This window comes from Actinia tenebrosa, unplaced genomic scaffold, assembly GCF_029948245.1.
Source record: "Actinia tenebrosa isolate PJP-AT-01 unplaced genomic scaffold, QUT_ActTen_1.0 PGA_scaffold14__42_contigs__length_11649687, whole genome shotgun sequence".
Classification (NCBI taxonomy): domain Eukaryota; kingdom Metazoa; phylum Cnidaria; class Anthozoa; order Actiniaria; family Actiniidae; genus Actinia; species Actinia tenebrosa.
Window position 1 is genome coordinate 3,124,249 of NW_028292574.1, and position 18,816 is coordinate 3,143,064.

Here is an 18,816-nt window from a genome sequence, read left to right on the forward strand (position 1 = left end):
CCTAGCATCTGATGGCTGCAGAGACCTGGTTTTTCTAGATTGCATCAAAAACAAGACCTTAGTCAACCACACCATCCACACATCCAACGTGCTTTCCCCAGGCCTGGAACAATGTCAACACGAGTGCTTTATGAATGACGCATGCGTGTCGTACAACTTGGGTCCCACACGAGGAATGAGTAGGACGTGTGAGCTGAGTGATATAGATCACGTGGGATTCCCTGATCACTTGGTAGTAAAGGAAGGCGCCGCATACTGTCCTATTAAGGTTAGTTGAATATTTTATGATTGGTCGGTCGATCGCGATTGGCCGTTTGTTCGTTCGCTTGGTTGCTTTGTCGATCAGATGGTCGAACGATCGGTCAGTTGAATTTCTCCCGTCTGTGAAGGGAGAAGAACGGGCGTTTAAATATTCTCCCCCCAACCCCTGGTACAATACATTCAGTATTGATTCTAAATAAAGTGAATAGTTGAATGGTGAAATATTTCTTCATTTGAATGTTGCGTGTTTAAGTTACAAAGGTTTATAATTCCAATATGTTTATGACTGTGACGTCACCCCAGGCTTCATACAATATACAAATTTTAAGTATAAGCCTTCATAACTTAAAGACGCAAAATTCAAATGAAATATTTCAACATTCAACTATTCATTTTATTTAGAATCAATACTGTATACACTTATTGGATTCATCCAAGCCCATGGTAGAATAATGAAGTTGAGATTTAAAATAGTGTACCATAAATGGCGAGGATCAAACCTACATATAGGTGTTTTATTATATCCAACGAATAATGTTTTGGATAAAAAGACCACTATAGTGCTATAAGAATGAGTTTATGAGCAGTCCAATAGCATGCTGTGCTACATCGTAAAATAATGGATCGCCACGTCACTATATTACGGAGATCTTATTGGAGGATTATTTGTGAGGTATAATGGGAAGTATATTGTATCAGGAGTTAGGTTCGCTTTAAGTAATTTTATTTTTCTCCCTCCCCGCTAGCTGATCCGTTCCTCTTGCTCCTCACTCTGGCCTTACCCTCAAACATTTAACATGTCACCAATTATTCATTTACTTTTGGTTTCATTTAGAATCCTTGTACATCATCTTCATGTGCGGCCATAGAGGTTTGTAAACCAGACTTCGCTTGGGATTCGTTTACTTGCATCCATAAAATGTTCGCGTGCAGACAGCTAACACAATGTCCTATCTACAAGAACTGTGTCGTACGGACAGAAACTTTTGCAGTCGAATGCCTAGGTAGGACTCGATAGTTCGTTAAATGAGGGTACTAATTTACAGTGCCTTTAAAATTAAACAACCTCTAGGCTGATCTAAGTCAGGGCATGGCTAACTCACAGATAGAACCCTGAAACAACCTCTGGGCTGATCTAAGTCAGGGCACGGCTAACTCACAGATCAAACCCTGAAACAACCTCTGGGCTGATCTAAGTCAGGGCACGGCTAATAACTTACAGACCGAACCATGAAATAACCTCTCAACTGATCTAAGTCAGGGCACGGTTAACTCACACATTAATTGAATTAGAACTTATAAAAACATTGTTGCAATTTTTTGACCAATCAAAACGCACTCGTATCTCAATTACATTTTATTTGTTTCAGCGAGTTTTACTCACAAATGTATCGAACCTCTTGGGATGGAGAACGGAGGAATCCTCGATTCAGCAATAACGGCAAGCAGCGTCCGTTACGGCGGTACCTTAAAAGCCGATTATGGCGCTCATTTGGCCCGTCTACGCAACACAGAAACTGGTGTTTTAAATTTACTGGGTTATAGGTCTTCCGCTTGGTGTTCAAGTGATAGTGTCTCCTCGGGGGAATGGCTTCAGGTGGATCTGCGGAATGTTTTCTATATCACTAAAGTTGCAACCCAAGGCAGATCTACCCAATATAGCGACTGGGTCAAAAAGTACACCCTTCAATACAGCTTTGATGGAAGTACCTGGGCTGATTACCTAGATAGGAACACAAGATTGGCGAAGGTAAGTTGAGATATGATACTGAAGCAGTCCATTTTATATTAGTTATCGAACCCTGAAACAACCTCTGGGCTGATCTAAGTCAGGGCACGGCTAACTCGAAGATAGAATCTTGAAACAACCTCTGGGCTGATCTAAGGCAGGGCATGGCTAACTCACAGATTGAACCCTGAAACAACCTCTGGGCTGATCTAAGTCAGGGCATGGCTAGCTCACAGATTGAACCCTGAAACAACCTCTGGGCTGATCTAAGTCAGGGCATGGCTAACTCTCAGATAGAACCCTGAAACATCCTCCGGGCTGATCAAAGTCAGGGCATGGCTAACTCAAAGATTGAACCCTGAAACAACCTCTGGGCTGATCTAAGTCAGGGCATGGCTAACTCAAAGATTGAACTCTGAAACAACCTCTAGGCTGATCTAAGTCAAGGCATGGCTAACAAAAAGATTGAATTTGCCATTCATTTAGCTCGTTGGTTTTTGCGAAAGAAAAAAAAAAAACAGGGAACACGGAGTAAACCTTGGAAGCGAGAGAGAACTAGCAAACTCTACTTACAGTTTATTTCCCGGGGGTTCGCTGACTCCAGGGTAAAAGTATCGGGGGATGCAGGTTTTATAAATGGGCGTGGCTTGTTGACGAATTTTTACCTCATAAATTAATCATGAAATTTAAAAAAATTGTTTTCGAATGGCTGACATGTATGCTTGTCTGATCTACTGAGTGGATATTATAATATACTTGGAGTTTCTTGTTCGATGCCCTAAAAGATATTATGAAATAACTGTTATGAATGTCGCGTTTTGATTGGTTTGGAGCGCGCGCTTTATGAGAGCACATTGCACGCGCGCGCACTTTCCGTTGCGTCATTCCTATCTGTTATTGTAATTTGTATTTTATAAAAGAAATAAAAAACTTGCTTGCTGTGCTGTGCTGTGTGCAGTCATAAAACACTTGGGGATTGGCAGAAAACTCGAGAAGTGTCCAAAAGCACTCCGCTACCTGTCGTGCTTCTCCTAACACTTCTCTCGTGTTCTGCCAACCCCCGCGTGCTTTATGACAGCACACAGCACGCGCGCGCGTTTTCTATTTCTTCACCAGAGTAATGCGGGGCTCTAAATTTCAATTTCAATACCCTAAAAGAAAATCAAATCCGTCTCTTATCTTAACCCCTGAAATACTTCGAGGATCCCTGATACTTTCACCCGGAGGCTCCCCTCTCAGGGTGTCGAGGCAGGGGCACTTCCCCAGAACCGTCCGCCTTCTATGAGACACCAAGAACGTCTGCGTTGGAGGCTATCCCCCCTCCCCCCACCGCCCCTTAATCCCCCACATTAGTCCAACCTATGCTCCACGGTCTTTGAAGTGTGGTAGCCTAGATATGAGATATGTTTTAGGACTGATCATGTTTCTGAAATATCTTCATAGTATTTAACCCGAAAATGTTTTGCCTTATTGCAAGGAATTCCAAGGTAATACTGACGGGGATACTGTGGTTGAACAAGTCCTTGGACCTGAGCCCATCAAGGCAAGACTCATACGATTTGTAATTCTTAAATGGGAAGGTTCTCAAATGTCTATGAGGCTTGAGCTGTATGGATGTAAGAGTTAGGAGGACAACCAAGCAATCACATTATCTATAGACGTCGTGTAAGGCTTCATTTAAAATACAAATTTATTAGTGGACGTCAATCAAAGTGTGTCCATGACATTTTCAGAAAGCACAAAGTTTCTAAGAGTACGTGTCTATGGAATGTCGTGACCATAGATAATTTATGGGTTTGGGGAGGGGTAGCTACGTGAATTCTAAGTCTCAAAGCACCAAATTTAATTGCAACATTCCTCCCCCCCCCCCCCCCCCCCCAGAATTGCAGAATATAATCAATAGAATCAATGTAAATATGGAACCCTAGCCCCCCTTTATTTAAAACTGAAATAATTGGTGGTCCCTGAAAATCCAAGTAGCTTTAACATCACTGGAAGTATAAACCTTCATAACTTAAAGATACAACACTCAAATCATATAAAATATTTGCTGTTCAACTATTTACTTCATGCAGAATCAATACTGAAAATACTGATATAGAGACTATAGGCACGTAAATATCATAGTTTTCGACTTGCACTCAATATATTATTTATTGTAAACTGTAGATTAGGTTGTTGCAGCCACTATTAGTGTTGTCACGTAATGCTCACTCCCCTAATGACTCCCCTAATAGCTTAGTAGAGTGAACGTTGCATGACGACACTAGGGGAGTGAGCGTTGCGTGACAACACTAATAGCGGTTTTGTAGGAGACTATAGATAAGGTTAATAGTAAACTGCGACCTGACTGTTGTGCGAGAGGTCGTGGGTTCAAGCTCTGGGCAGACCAACACTCAGGGTCTTAAAATAACTGAGGAGAAGGTGCTGCCTTTGTAATTAAATCTAGAAATGGTTATATTAGACTTTGAAGTGGCTCGGATGACCACTTTAAAAGGCCATCCCGTCTCTCCACACTCATCATTACTAACCAATATAGGAGAACCACTGAAAACATATAATGGCCACCCTCAGTGCCTACACCTCATACTAACCACCTCTCATTCATAACTAATTGTAAAGTTCCTTTGATCGCATATCCAATACGAAATGAGGGCATTGTGATACAGACAAACGTTTTTTTAAACTTGCAAATCAACACTATCAATTCGTTTTATTTGCACTCATATCATTAATAATGATTAAAATCTGTTACAGTACCTAGACAGACAATATAACTTGCACAAGATGTTACAACCTTCTTTTTTTTTTTTTGCACAGCAATGCTATCAACTCACTTAATTAACATATATATTAACTATAGTTTGATGACATACTTGCATGCATTTATAAATCATTACTAAATTTAGTTTGTGAATAAGTTGATAAGATGGTTCACAGGCCCTTTTCTGGATGTGAACTAAGCGTGAGACTACGAGGTTGAGACCTCTTCACATCCATTGAAGGGACCGATATTACCTTGAACCAAACTATGCTATCATATTAAAATATTCGCTCAACCGCGTCTCCCGTACGAATAACAATCGCTGTTATTTGTACGGGAGTGGAAAATGTTGATAAATATTCGCAGAATCGACTCCCGTACGAATAACAATCGCTGTTATATAAAAATTCATTAGAATATATGATCTAATGCGCTTATTTACAATCTTTACAATCATTAAGAATAAAACTAAACAAAAACTATATCTAAAATCACTATATTTACAGATAGAAAATCAAAATAAACGTCACTAAATCAACTTAATTTACCAAAACTCACAGTTACTCCGATCTCACAATTTAATTAAAAATTAAAAATATGCCTGCCTTAAGAGTTATGTTTTCAATTCTTTTTTAAATCTAGTAAATTTGTCCTCAGCCCTAGGGCTTGGAGGCAAAGCGTTCCATAAAACTGGGGCAGCCACTGAAAAGGCTCTATCTCCAGTGGTCGTCTTGGCCGATTTTATTACAAGACGATAAGATGGGGTTCGAACCAACAGACAAAAAAAAAAAAAAAAAAATAGAATAATCGATTCCAAGGTGCCATACCCCCGAGACATCCGCAGAGCTGAGGCGGCGTATGGACTTCGGACCTGACGGCGATTAAATCCTTCTGCCCTTGGGTGTACGAATTACGCAAGAAAATGTTCTAGCCGAAGCATCAGGGGAGAGACCAGCCGGCCCCCAGACCATATCGGCTAATCCCTTGCATCTCTGCCACGCACGGAATCGGTTGAAAAATTAATGTTAAAAAGTCTAGTCTATCCGGTGCACTGTTTTCACGGCTATTGTTATGCTGATTCACCTGGAACCGTGGTCCAGTGGATAAAACTAGGCCTTCATATCATGACACTAAAAGTCAAGTCCGGTTGCGCGAAGTTAGTACATGGATGGGTGACCTGAAACCTTTACCTACTTATCGGGGAAAAAAAATCTTAATGAACTTCAAGATTAAAATTCATTTTAGTTTAAGTTAAAATTCTAGATCTTGAAAATTAATAAAAGAATGATAAAAAGGCCGGTGATCTATGACACATGGGTCTCTATTCAATGAATAGAACTCTAGAACTCAGTCTGAACTCCGATTTAAAAGTATCCCTTCCCTGATTTAGGAGTTTCACGTAACCTGATTTTGGCGTATCCCTTACCTGATTTAGGAGTTCCTATTTTCAAATTAATTTTACAAAATGCTATATATTTTGAAGCTTATAATATTCGATTAAACTTCAGACATGATTGTCTATTATCTAGATAAAATCTTTTTAAAAGTCTTCTCAAACTTATTGTTCGTCTCTTCGTCCATATTGACTGTAACGGTTAGAAATCTATCCTCAATAGCCTTGGTTTAGTGTACTATTGTCTTATGATAGAACTTACTGGAAGGATAAAGAATAACAGGCGTGTTTTGCGATTTAATTGTGTATTTTGAGAAAATGAGGTAGAGGTTTGACAGGTGATTGACAGGCAACATGGCGGGAAGTTTGAAAACCCAAGCAAGTCGGAAGTTTCCACCAATATTGAATTGAAAGAAGAACGTTTCTTGAGTAATTCAGCATACCAGTATGGAGAGAGAGTCGTAAACTTAATATCGTAGAAAGATGAACAAGAATATTCAGCAAAATGAAATAAAAACTCTGAAAATATGTGGAGCACTAAAATCAGCAGCCGGTTGGCGCAAAATAATATATGCAGATGTTTTGCGATTTAATTGTGTATTTTGAGAAAATGACTACATCCCGGGCGTAGAGTGCTTTTCACGGGTCCCTCTCAGCCCAATTTACATACATTTACTGTATTTTATGGGGTCCCATCTCCGCCCGTGACGTAGTCTTCCCCAGTACGTATCTTGGCTTCACATTGAAACCCGTTCCGTGGAAGCCATTTTTCAATTCTTGCCACTTCTAGTAAAGAACATCATTAGAAGTAGATTGTGTATGATCATAAAAAACTCAAGGTACAGACTAATCCAGTCCTGGACTAACTTTCTGTCCGATACAACAAGTCGTAAAAATTATTTTTCCCGCGCGCGGCTTTTCAGTTTTTGTGATCTGTAGCTGAACTAAACTAAGTACAGACGTGTGGTGCATTGTTCTTAAAGGTGTATGAACTATAGTCTGGCGTAATGGAGACTGTGAAGAAAAGGAAGTAACAAAATATTACGATTATCCATGCCATATTTGCATAGGCCTTGTAATTCTATCGATCGATTATACCCTGACGATCTCCTAAACTGGATTTCGGAGTATCCCTCACCTAATTTAGGAGTATCCCTTACCTGATTTAGGAGCTCCCTTACCTGATTTAGATATAACTAGCTAAAAACTAGTGTGAGCTGCGTCGGCGTTTCTAATGAAACAGTAATGATGAGAAGGTAAATTATACACCGTGAAAAGATGAAACAACTTACTGACGTTTCGGACGCTAGTCCTTCGTCGGAGTACGGACTCCGACGAAGGACTAGCGTCCGAAACGTCAGTAAGTTGTTTCATCTTTTCACGGTGTATAATTTACCTTCTCATCATTACCTGATTTAGGAGTATCCATTATCTGATTTAGGAGTATCCCTTAACCTGATTTAGGAGTATCCCTTAACCTGATTTATTTCTCAATTGACACGGTTTTCTTTGTTATTCACAAGGCTTTATTTTTGTTATAACCCTCATTATAAATGCGAGGTCAATATATAGTTATTAACCCGGTTAATAACTATATATAGACCGTTCGCATTTATAATGAGCAACATTTGATAGAAAACCTTCTCAATTGATAAATAAAATACTTAATTACCGAGAACGTCGGCAATAAGCCTATACATCCCTCGGGCCTGCGGCCCTCGGGATGTATATGGCTTATTGCCTCCGTTCTCGGTAATTAACTCTTACTTAGGAGTATCTCTTAACCTGGTTTAGAAGTATCCCTTAACCTGGTTTAGAAGTATCCCTTAACCTGGTTTAGAACAAGCACCAAACAAACTCAATTTATTTTTGTGTGTGATTACGCGCTAGATATTTTAAAGCTTCAACGTAATTATCGATTAAACTTCAGAAATAAATTTCTATTATTGAGATAACTAGATGTGAAAAACTCAAGGTACAGGAATGGCTTTATAAAACTATCATTTTCTAAAGAAAACACTTGTCAAAAACGTTTCAAACTTTAAAAAACTTTACTTTTGCCTATATATAGTTTTGAAAACATTCTTATCAGCAAGAATTATTATGACAAATTTTTTGCAGACATGTGCTGCGTATATTTGGTCAACAATATGAAGGTATTCTTTGTAGTTATAAACGTCCGCTAACGAAATAAAATAAAATATATCAATCCAAATATTTTTGCATTTGCAAAGTGCTTTCTATCATTTCTTGTCAAAATGAAATATTTTTCATCAACAACGACGAAAAATGCTATTTCTACAATATTTGATTTTTTTTTTTACGTATGAGTTTTATTTTCTTCATTTTCGAGTAAAGGTTGTTGTTTATCGAACCGAATCTCGATTTAATTAAGAAATATTTCATCTTCGCTGATTGGCTAATTTGCTGAGAGGAACAAAATCACCTGGCTTCATAGAAACGGCCGAGAAGGTTCCATCAACCAATCAGATTGCTCGACGTCATGGGTGCTCTTTAATAGTGCAGTCTGCGACACGGCTTCAGTCTTTTTATCTCCAACTTGGTCAATTTTGAGTGCAAATGAAAAAATGAGGGATTTCTTTCTAATGACGATCTTCTTTTATCAAGTCTGTAACGTTAAAGGTAAAGAACTAGATATCATTAGGAAGGAAGGAAGTCCTTTAAGATGAGCTCACGAAGTAAATCAAACTTTTAACTCAGTACTAAAAAATCTCTGAAGTTGATATTCCAAGAAGGAAGATTGAGATCAAGTCAAAAATTCTTTGTTTTGGATATTTTTCAGTATTCTAACGTAAGAAACTTGGCATTTCATCATGAAATTTTAAATTCAAGCAGCGGCGAATCAGAGAAAATTAATCTGTTCAGAAATATAACGAATGATATATCGAGTTTACTTTAATACTTAATGGCACCCATATTGTGTGTAATTTCAATATATAAATCCCTATTTATTTTTTTCATTCTGGGAACCATATATCAAAAAATACCCGCAATACCGAGTTAATTTTACAATTCTGTTCCTAGAAACTAGAATTTTTACCATCTATATCAAAGTTTGACTGTTAGTAGTTAAATTTATATGTTTCATAGTAAAATCCTTTCTATGTACTTTTTTTTAAAAGTAAAGCTAAGAATTAAGAAGGAAGGGAAACTATGAAATGTCAAAGTCATTATTTCTAAAAACCAGCACGTTTTTTTTTCTTCTTTGTTTAGTTAAGTTTATATTTTCTTAATGAAAACCTTTCTTTCAAAGCGATTTTTAGACAAATTATTTATCATTTTTAAAGGTACCGAGTGAAGCAAGAAAAATTAAGGAGAAATAGGAAAGAAACGAATTTTAAAATGTCACGAGTTTGTTATCAAAAACAAAGTTTTGCTTAGTTAAATTTATATATTTTTAGTTAGACAATTTCTTTAAAATCGATTTTATTATTTATCTATTTTAATCATTTATCATTATTTTAAAGACACCTAGTAAAGCTAAAAAAAATATTACGGAGAAATGAGAGAAAATTTAAATTTAAAATGCTAAAGATTATCTTTGAAAACAAGGCAAGTTTTATGGTTAGAAATGAGTGATTATACAACATAAATTGTTAATGAGTGATTATAACAGCACGCAGTGTATGGTGCTTGATCATTCAAGTCATATCAGCTCTGTCAATTAATTATCTAAAATGTTTAAAGTGTATATGACACGAAAACATTTCATCGTTTAAAATGTATAGTTTGTTAATAATGATAAATATATCGTAATAAAATGTGTTTCAAAAGCTTAATTCTTGAGATATTTGAGAAAATTAAGCCCAATTTGTGACGTCATTTTGTTGACACGTACTCTACATTCGGTAGTAATGCACTAAATATAAATTGTAATCCATATAAAATAACAACAAAAGGCATATTCTATTAAACTTCATTTGATAGCTTACGTAGTACTCTTCAAATGTTGGGAAACTGAAAAGTGTACTACATGAAATTAAGATTCTACATTCAAACATATTTCGTGTATTTGCAACTAAATCTGGAGACTTTTTAACAAAATGACGTCACAACTTGTGCTAAATTTTCTTGAATTTCTAGAGAAATACGTTTTTGAAACAAATTTAACTGTGATATTCTTATTAATGCCAATAGAATACACATTTTTAACATTAAAATGTTTTCGTGTCATATGCACTTTAATTTATGCACCGAATAGAAATATGGCGACTAATAGACTAGTTTCAAATTCCAAATTACCGCTGTTTCTTGATTACAGACTCATTTGCACAGGGTTAGCCTCGAGTTTGTGCAGAATATTCACTTGTTCCAGTCAAGGTCTGTCGAGTTTCAAAGTGTTTTTGTTGTTGAAGTTGTGCATTCTTTACTTTACCGTTGGTATTTGTGAATATTTAAACACTGATACGAGGCTAACCCTGTGCAAATGAGTCTGTAATCAAGGAACACAGCGGTAATTTGGAATTCGAAACTGGTCTATTGCCCTATTTCACTATGACGTCACTGCTTGTTTATGTGGGGGATAGAATCGCCAAATCCAAATAGAAAATTCAGCAAAATTGCTCCTAGCGAAACAGTTTAATCTAAAATGGTCTGGTTTACAGATATAATATGTGTTAATATGTACTAAAAAATATTCTGAGCGTTTGCTGGCTATTCTACTTCTCTTCGTGAATTGATACGAGTTTTAGAACAATTTTCGGTGAATTTGCGTTGATTTGACCCCCTCCGACGACCATGATCCTTTGCTTTTAAACAATAGATTGTTTTGATGTGAAGTCATAGTGAATTAGGGCAATTTGAAGAACTATTGTTCTGGAGGACTGACTAGCTTCATGTTTCCGTAGAAACAACCGGAAACATAAAAGTGTTTTTACATGTATAAGAGGCTAGTCCAGAACGATAGTTACTAAGGGAAGGTATTGAAGACAGAAAAATATCTTCTTCTTCTTCTTGTTCTTGTTCTTCTTCTTCATCTTAATAATAATAATAACAATAATACTACTACTACTAATAATAATAATAATAACTTTATTCTTATATAGCGCCATTTCCATTTCTGTCCAATGGCGCTTTACAAATTACAATTAAACACTAAAAATATGCGGTAAAATAAATAACTACTACTTCTTCTTTTTCTTCTTCTTCTTCTTCTTCTTCTTCTCCTCCTCCTCCTCCTCCTCCTCCTCCTCCTTCTCCTTTTCGTTTTTTCTTTTTCTCCTGAACAGATTAGAAATAATCTCATCATTTACTTCATGCCGTTATCATAAACGATATAAAATAGAATTGAATTAATCATACAATGATTTTCTCTCTATTTTTTCAAAGCATCTGATGGCTGCAGAGACCTAGTTTTTCTAGATTGCATCAAAAACAAGACCTTAGTCGACCACGCCATCCACACATCCAACGTGCTTTCCCCGGGCCTGGAACAATGTCAACACGAGTGCTTTATGAATGACGCATGCGTATCGTACAACTTGGGTCCCACACGGGGAATGAGTAGGACATGTGAGCTGAGTGATACAGATCACGTGGGATTTCCTGATCAGCTGGTTGTAAAGGAAGGTGCCGAATACTGTCCTATTAGGGTAAGTTGAACATTTTATGATTGGTCGGTTGATTGGCCGTTTGTTCGTTCGCTTGGTTGCTTTGTCGATCAGATTTATTAGCAGTCCAATAGGATGCTGTCCAATATCGTAAAATAATGGAACGCCATATGACTAAAATACGGAGATCTTATTGGAGGATTTTTTGTGAGGTGTAATGGAAAGTATTATATATCGGGAGTTAGGCGCACTTTAAGTAATTTTTCTCCCTCACCGCTAGCTGCTCCGTTCTTCTTGCTCCTCACTCTGGCCTTACCCTCAAGCATTTAACATGTCACCCAATTTTTCATTTACTTTTGGTTTCATTTAGAATCCTTGTACATCATCTCCATGTGCGGCCATAGAGATTTGTAAACCAGACTTTACTTGGGATTCGTTTACTTGCATCCATAAAATGATCGCGTGCAGACAGCTAACAAAATGTCCTATCTACCAGAACTGTGTCGTGCGAGCAGAAACTTTTGCAGTCGAATGCCTAGGTAGGTCTCGATAGTTTGTTAAATAAATGTACTCTCTACGTTGGTGGGTCTGGGTTTTGAACACGTTTCCATTATGCGATATCATGGCACAGCTAAATAACTCATTGATCGAACCATGAAACAACCTCTGTGCTGATCAAAGTCAGGGCATGGCTAACTCACTGATCGAACCCTGAAACAACCTCTGGGCTGATCTAAGTCAGGGCATGGCTAACTCACTGATCGAACCCTGAAACAACCTCTGGGCCGATCAAAGTCAGGGCATGGCTAACTCACTGATCGAACCCTGAAACAACCTCTGGGCTGATCTAAGTCAGGGCATGGCTAACTCACTGATAGAACCCTGAAACAACCTCTGGGCTGATCTAAGTCAGGGCATGGCTAACTCACAGATCGAACCCTGAAACAACCTCTGAATGGGTTGATCTAAGTCAGGGCATGGCTAACTCACAGATAGAACCCTGAAACAACCTCTGGGCTGATCTAAGTCAGGACATGGCTAACTCACAGACTGAACCCTGAAACAACCTCTGGGCTGATCTAAGTCAGGCCATGGCTAACTCACAGACTGAACCCTGAAACAACCTCTGGGCTGATCTAAGTCAGGGCATGGCTAACTCACAGATAGAACCCTGAAACAACCTCTGAATGGGTTGATCAAAGTCAGGGCACGGCTAACTCACTGATCGAACCCTGAAACAACCTCTGGGTTGATCTAAGTCAGGGCATGGCTAACTCACAGATTGAACCCTGAAACAACCTCTGGGATGATCTAAGTCAGGACATGGCTAACTCACAGACTGAACCCTGAAACAACCTCTGGGCTTATCTACGTCAGGGCATGGCTAACTCACAGATTGAACCCTGAAACAACCTCTGTGCTGATCTTTTCAGGGCATGGCTAACTCACAGACTGAACCCTGAAACAACCTCTGGGCTGATCTAAGTCAGGGCATGGCTAACTCACAGATTGAACCCTGAAACAACCTCTGTGCTGATCTTTTCAGGGCATGGCTAACTCACAGATCGAACCCTGTAACAACCTCTGGGCTGATCTAACTCACACATAAATTTAATAAGAACTTATAAAAACATTCTTGTAATTTTGTGAACAATCAAAACGCACTCGTATCTCAATTATTGTTTATTTGCTTCAGCGAGTTTTTCTCCCAATTGTACCAGCTCTCTTGGGATGAAGGACAAACGAATCCCCGATTCAGCAATAACAGCAAGTAGCGTCCGTGACGGCGGTCTCTTGAAAGCCGATTATGGCGCTCATTTGGCCCGGCTACACAACACAGAAGTTGGCCTTTTGGGTGCAGTGGGTTATAGGTCTTCAGGTTGGTCCTCAGAGACTAGTGTCTCCTCGGGGGAATGGCTTCAGGTGGAACTAGGGAATGTTTTCTATATCACTAAAGTTGCAACCCAAGGTTCTGATAGCAACTGGGTCAAAAAGTACACCCTTCAATACATCTTTGATGGAAGTACCTGGGCTGACTACCTTGATAAGCACACAGGATTGGCGAAGGTAATTTGAGATATGGTACTGAAGCAGTCCATTTTAGTTATCAAACCCTGAAACAACCTCTGGGCTGATCTAAGTCAGGACATGGCTAACTTACAGATTGAACCCTGAAACAACCTCTGCTGGGCTGATCTAAGTCAGGGCATGGCTAACTCACAGATAAAACCCTGAAACAACCTCTGGGCTGATCTAAGTCAGGGCATGACCATCTCACAGATCTAACCCTGAAACAACCTCTGGGCCGATCAAAGTCAGGGCATGGCTAACTCACTGATCGAACCCTGAAACAACCTCTGTGCTGATCTAAGTCAGGGCACGGCTAAAAAAAGATTGAATTTGCCATTGCATTTCGTTCGTTGGATTTTGCGGAAGAAACAAAAAACAGGGAACACGGTTAAAAAAATGTGGATATGTAGATAGTTTTAGGACTGATCATGTGTCTGAAATATTTTTATAGTATTTAACCCAAGGGCGGATCCAGGGGGCGGGGGCAAAGGGGGGCTGAAGCCCCCTTCAGCAAAAAAAAAAAAAAAAAACAAACAAACAAAGCAAAACAAAACTGAAGAATTAGATGCTTTCCGTTGTGTTGACGGAAGAAACTCAATTAGCCCCACCCCCTTCCCCTTTTCCTAAGAGTTTGGCTGGATCCGCCCTTGTAACCCAAAAATGTTTTGCCTTATTGCAAGGAATTCCAAGGTAATACTGACGAGGATACTGTGGTTGAACAAGTTCTTGGACCTGAGCCCATCAAAGCTAGACTCATACGATTTGTAATTCTTGAATGGGAAGGTTCTCGAATGTCTATGAGGCTTGAGCTGTATGGATGTAAGAGTTAGGAGGACAACCAAGCAATCACATTATCTATGGACGTCGTGTAAGGCTTCATTTAAAATACAAATTTGAAGTCTGGTTAACAGTGTTTACAGCACTTCCTAATCACACGCTCTAAATCATTCCCTCGCGACAAAATAAAGTTTTATTCTTCCCCGCAGCCGCCGTCTTACTAGGGACCTTAAGCTGCAGGACGGCAACGACGACGACGACGGCAATCATACAATAGCACTAATTGCGCTATTCAATAGATACTCGTTGGAATGTACAAAATACTGTGCATCATTGCCGTCTTATGCTGAAAGTAAGACGTGGAATGTCCTATTTTTACGTACTAAAGAGAACGGCTACGCCAAGAGCTTATCTTTGCTGATTTTCGTTATAAGTAAGCGCTCCCAAAAGACGTCATTTCACTCTAAAACGGGGATGCTCATTGAGTAAAATACTAGGTAAACACGAAATAATAATACAATAGAAGGTTGAAACGCCTGAATTTCGCCGACGTTGTCGCCCACGTTGCCGTCCTGCAGCTTAAGGTCCCTACTGTCGTCACGCAACACTCCCTCCCCACTAAGAACGGCTGCGGGAAGAGCTAGAGTTTTAGTTGACGTCAATCAAAGTGTTTCCTATGGAATGTCATGAAAACAATTGGATTGGCATAAGGGACCATTTATAGATAATCTATAGGTTGGGGGGAGGGGGAGCTACGTGAATTCTAAGTCTCAAAGCACCATATTTAACTGCAACATTCCCCCCCCCCCCCCCCCAGAATTGCAGAATATAATCAATAGAGTCAATGTAAATATGGAATCATAGCCCCCCTTAATTTTAGACTGAAATAATTGGTGGTCCCTGAAAATCCAAGTAGCTTTAACATCACTGGAAGTATAAAGCTTCATAACTTAAAGATACAACACTCAAATCATATAAAATATTTGCCGTTCAACTATTTACTTCATGCAGAATCAATACTGAAAATACTGATTTAGAGACTATAGGCACGTAAATATCATAGTTTTCGACTTGCACTCAATATATTATTTATTGTAAACTGTAGATTAGGTTGTTGCAGCCACTATTAGTGTTGTCACGTAATGCTCACTCCCCTAATGACTCCCCTAATAGCTTAGTAGAGTGAACGTTGCATGACGACACTAGGGGAGTGAGCGTTGCGTGACAACACTAATAGCGGTTTTGTAGGAGACTATAGATAAGGTTAATAGTAAACTGCGACCTGACTGTTGTGCGAGAGGTCGTGGGATTCAAGCTCTGGGCAGACCAACACTCAGGGTCTTAAAATAACTGAGGAGAAGGTGCTGCCTTTGTAATTACATCTACAAATGGTTAGACTTTGAAATGGCTCGGATGACCACTTTAAAAGGTTGTCCCACCTCTCCACACTCATCATTACTAACCAATATAGGAGAACCACTGAAAACATATAATGGCCACCCTCAGTGCCTACACCTCATACTAACCACCTCTCATTCATAACTCATTGTAAAGCGCCTTTGATCACATATCCAATACTTAATGAGGGCGTTGTGATACAGACAAAAGTTTTTTTTTAAACTTGCAAATCATCACTATTATATTCACTTTATTTGCACTCATTAATCATTATTTTAAAATAATGATTAAAATCTGTTACAGTAACTAGACAGACAATATAACTGCACAAGATATTACAAGCTTTTTTAACTTGCACAGTACATTGCTATCAACTCATTTGATTAACATATATATTAACTATAGCTTGATATAATTACTTGCATGCATTTACAAATCATTACTAATTTAGTTTGTGAATAATGAAGGTGGTAGTTCATCTCTTGTAGGATAACTAGATTGTACACCACACGAAGTCACTGTAAATGATGCAACACTAATGGATCTTTGCACTATTTCTTTAAAAGGAAGGTTAGGATAGCATGCCAAGAAATAGGCCAATGCTCCCAACAAACTGTCACCTGCACCAGTTGTATCTATTGCATTCACTTTATTTGCCTTTGTATGAGAAACTATTTCTTCTTGGTCTAAAAAGAATAAAAAATTATCACTATGATTAGTCTTTGAGCATTTTAAAGAGTGCTCACACTTACCACTCTTTTCACTGCTATGCGCTGATCGAGAAAACAGTCGCGACAGGAAAATAACCAATCAGAGAATATCAAGGTACCAACCAATTTATTTGTTTTGCAGAAGTGTATTGTCCAATTTCCTTATCATGACTACTGTTGTCTTGATCAGTGCGTAGCAAATCCTGCATGAAGGCTGGTTTCCAATTCAATAGCCAGTATATAGTCAAAGATATTCAGAATTATTTGCTATCAGAGTTTCAACACATATGACAATTTGTTTCATAATCAGGGCTGCCAACATTCCTGGATTATGCTGGGAGTCTCAAGATTTTTTTGACTTTATCTCCTAGTGAGACCCAGTTAGTGCCCCAAATTTCCCAGACAATCCTCAATTTTGACATTTTTTCATTTATGTTTCTTTTGGTTCGATGATCTTTTAACTTAAAAATCTTGAATTCAGCATGGTCATATTACGAAGCTAGCCCACTGTGTCGTCATGGCCCTTTATAGGGCCATTCTCCAAAATTGAATCATTCAGGGGTTTTTCAGCCCTGCATAATGTGTGACTTTATCATTGTACAAGAAAGTATCATGTTATGTCATGGTATCATTGCTGGATTATGAGGCAATATACTTTTTCAATCTTCAATTAGTAACACTTAAATTCTTATTTTTATTTCAGACCATTGTCATTCCCTAGAGCATCATTAATTCCTTTGTTTAATGGTTGCACATGAGAAGACACATTAATGTGGATACCACTCAAACAAAGAGTTGTATTCTCAAGTGAATGACACATTGTCTGAAACAGTAAACACAATGCCTACTGCTTATTCCCCTACAATTAAGAGTGAACAAAAGTAGGAGAAAAGAATAGCAAACAGTACCTCCATTATCATCCAAGAAAACAGCTCCATCTTCTCCCAGAGTTAACACAACTTTACGAGTTCCTTTTTTATGGAGTTCTTTAACAGCTTCTTTAGCTGTTTCCACACTATCAACAATGATACCAGTCAGTCCTTCTCCCTCTGATGCATTGATAACTAACAAATCCATGTAACCATAATCCTCTAAAGATAACTTTTCAATTGTTGGTGAAGGATTAAAGATAGTCATTGCACCAAGTTCTTTGCCTAGTTTGAGTGTTTCCAGAGCTATTTGTAAGGGTATCCCTTTGTCACAAACTAGTACTGGTGCAGAACGAATCATATTTGATGCTTGTTTGATATCGTCTATTGTTATAGCTTTGTTTGCCCCTGCTAAGCCAATAAATGTTGGCTGTCCATCGTCATCAACGGCTATAGATAAAAGGAAAACAACATAATTATCATTCAGGATACAGGTAAGGGGAATTGGAATTTCCAAATAGTGGAAGGGTCTGTGAAGCTAAATACATTGTGCCTGATTGGAGTTTCTAAGGGGTGGAGAGGGTCAGAGGAGGAAAATATGCATACAGGAAGGAGTGTGAAAGTATGGAGTTTTCTTTAGCTACACCGTATTCTATGCATCCTTTGATGAAATAGAAAATACTCGAACTATTCCTTACCTATGCTTGTTACTCCAGTAGAGAGTTGATCATTGACTTTGATAAAATCAGTATTAATACCATATTTCTTGAAATTTTCTATCGTATCATGACCAAACCTATCATTCCCTACCATGGCAACCATTGCTACTCTAGCACCTAGTTTCGCAGCCATTACACATTGATTTGAAGCCTTCCCGCCAAAATCAACCTGGAACTTTGTAGCGTGCATGGTCTCTCCTTGAACAGGAACTCTAGGAACGTACCATAACATGTCCATGAAACACGATCCAACGACAACGACATCAAATCCTGAATTCATAACTCCCTACCAAAATAATATTCAACACTTTGGGCGACCTTTAACACCAAATAAACCAAAAAGAAATAATTTTTGGGTTTTTTTTAAACGTTGAATACTTCTCTCCAACTCGAAATGTTCTCCTTTGTTGTTTTCAGTTTTGGCCTAGGTGAAATTTAACTCATGGGACGGGAGGGTTAGTTAAAACTTTTTCATTTATTTAACATCAAAAGAAATAAAAAAGAAATTGTGAAATTAAAATCCCTAATTTATTTTTTCTCTTTAGTGTTTTCTTTC

The 18,816-nt window shown here is 38.4% G+C and overlaps 2 protein-coding genes across 3 annotated transcripts; one reads left to right on the forward strand and one right to left on the reverse strand.

The window, feature by feature from the left end:
• The first annotated feature begins 29 nt into the window (after positions 1–29).
• On the forward strand, positions 30–15,338 carry LOC116299853 (uncharacterized). Its single transcript, XM_089029914.1, has 9 exons — positions 30–268; positions 1,097–1,265; positions 1,632–2,011; positions 3,468–3,612; positions 8,692–8,790; positions 11,497–11,759; positions 12,088–12,256; positions 13,414–13,784; positions 14,468–15,338. The coding sequence occupies exons 1-9, from the start codon at positions 131–133 to the stop codon at positions 14,615–14,617; spliced, it is 1,884 nt and encodes a 627-aa protein (XP_088886040.1). The 5' UTR covers positions 30–130; the 3' UTR covers positions 14,618–15,338.
• Positions 15,339–15,534: 196 nt separating this feature from the next.
• LOC116299856 (ribokinase) lies at positions 15,535–18,671 on the reverse strand. Of its 2 annotated transcripts, none has more exons than XM_089030041.1 (3): positions 18,485–18,671; positions 17,581–17,991; positions 15,535–16,648 (listed from the first exon to the last, which is right to left on the reverse strand). In XM_089030041.1, exons 1-3 carry the CDS (start codon positions 18,522–18,524, stop codon positions 16,410–16,412), a joined length of 690 nt encoding a protein of 229 aa, XP_088886167.1. In that variant the 5' UTR covers positions 18,525–18,671; the 3' UTR covers positions 15,535–16,409. The 2 variants fall into 2 exon arrangements, with proteins under 2 accessions (XP_088886167.1, XP_031564436.1); XM_031708576.2 differs by having other exon boundaries at positions 18,240–18,671.
• Positions 18,672–18,816: the final 145 nt, after the last annotated feature.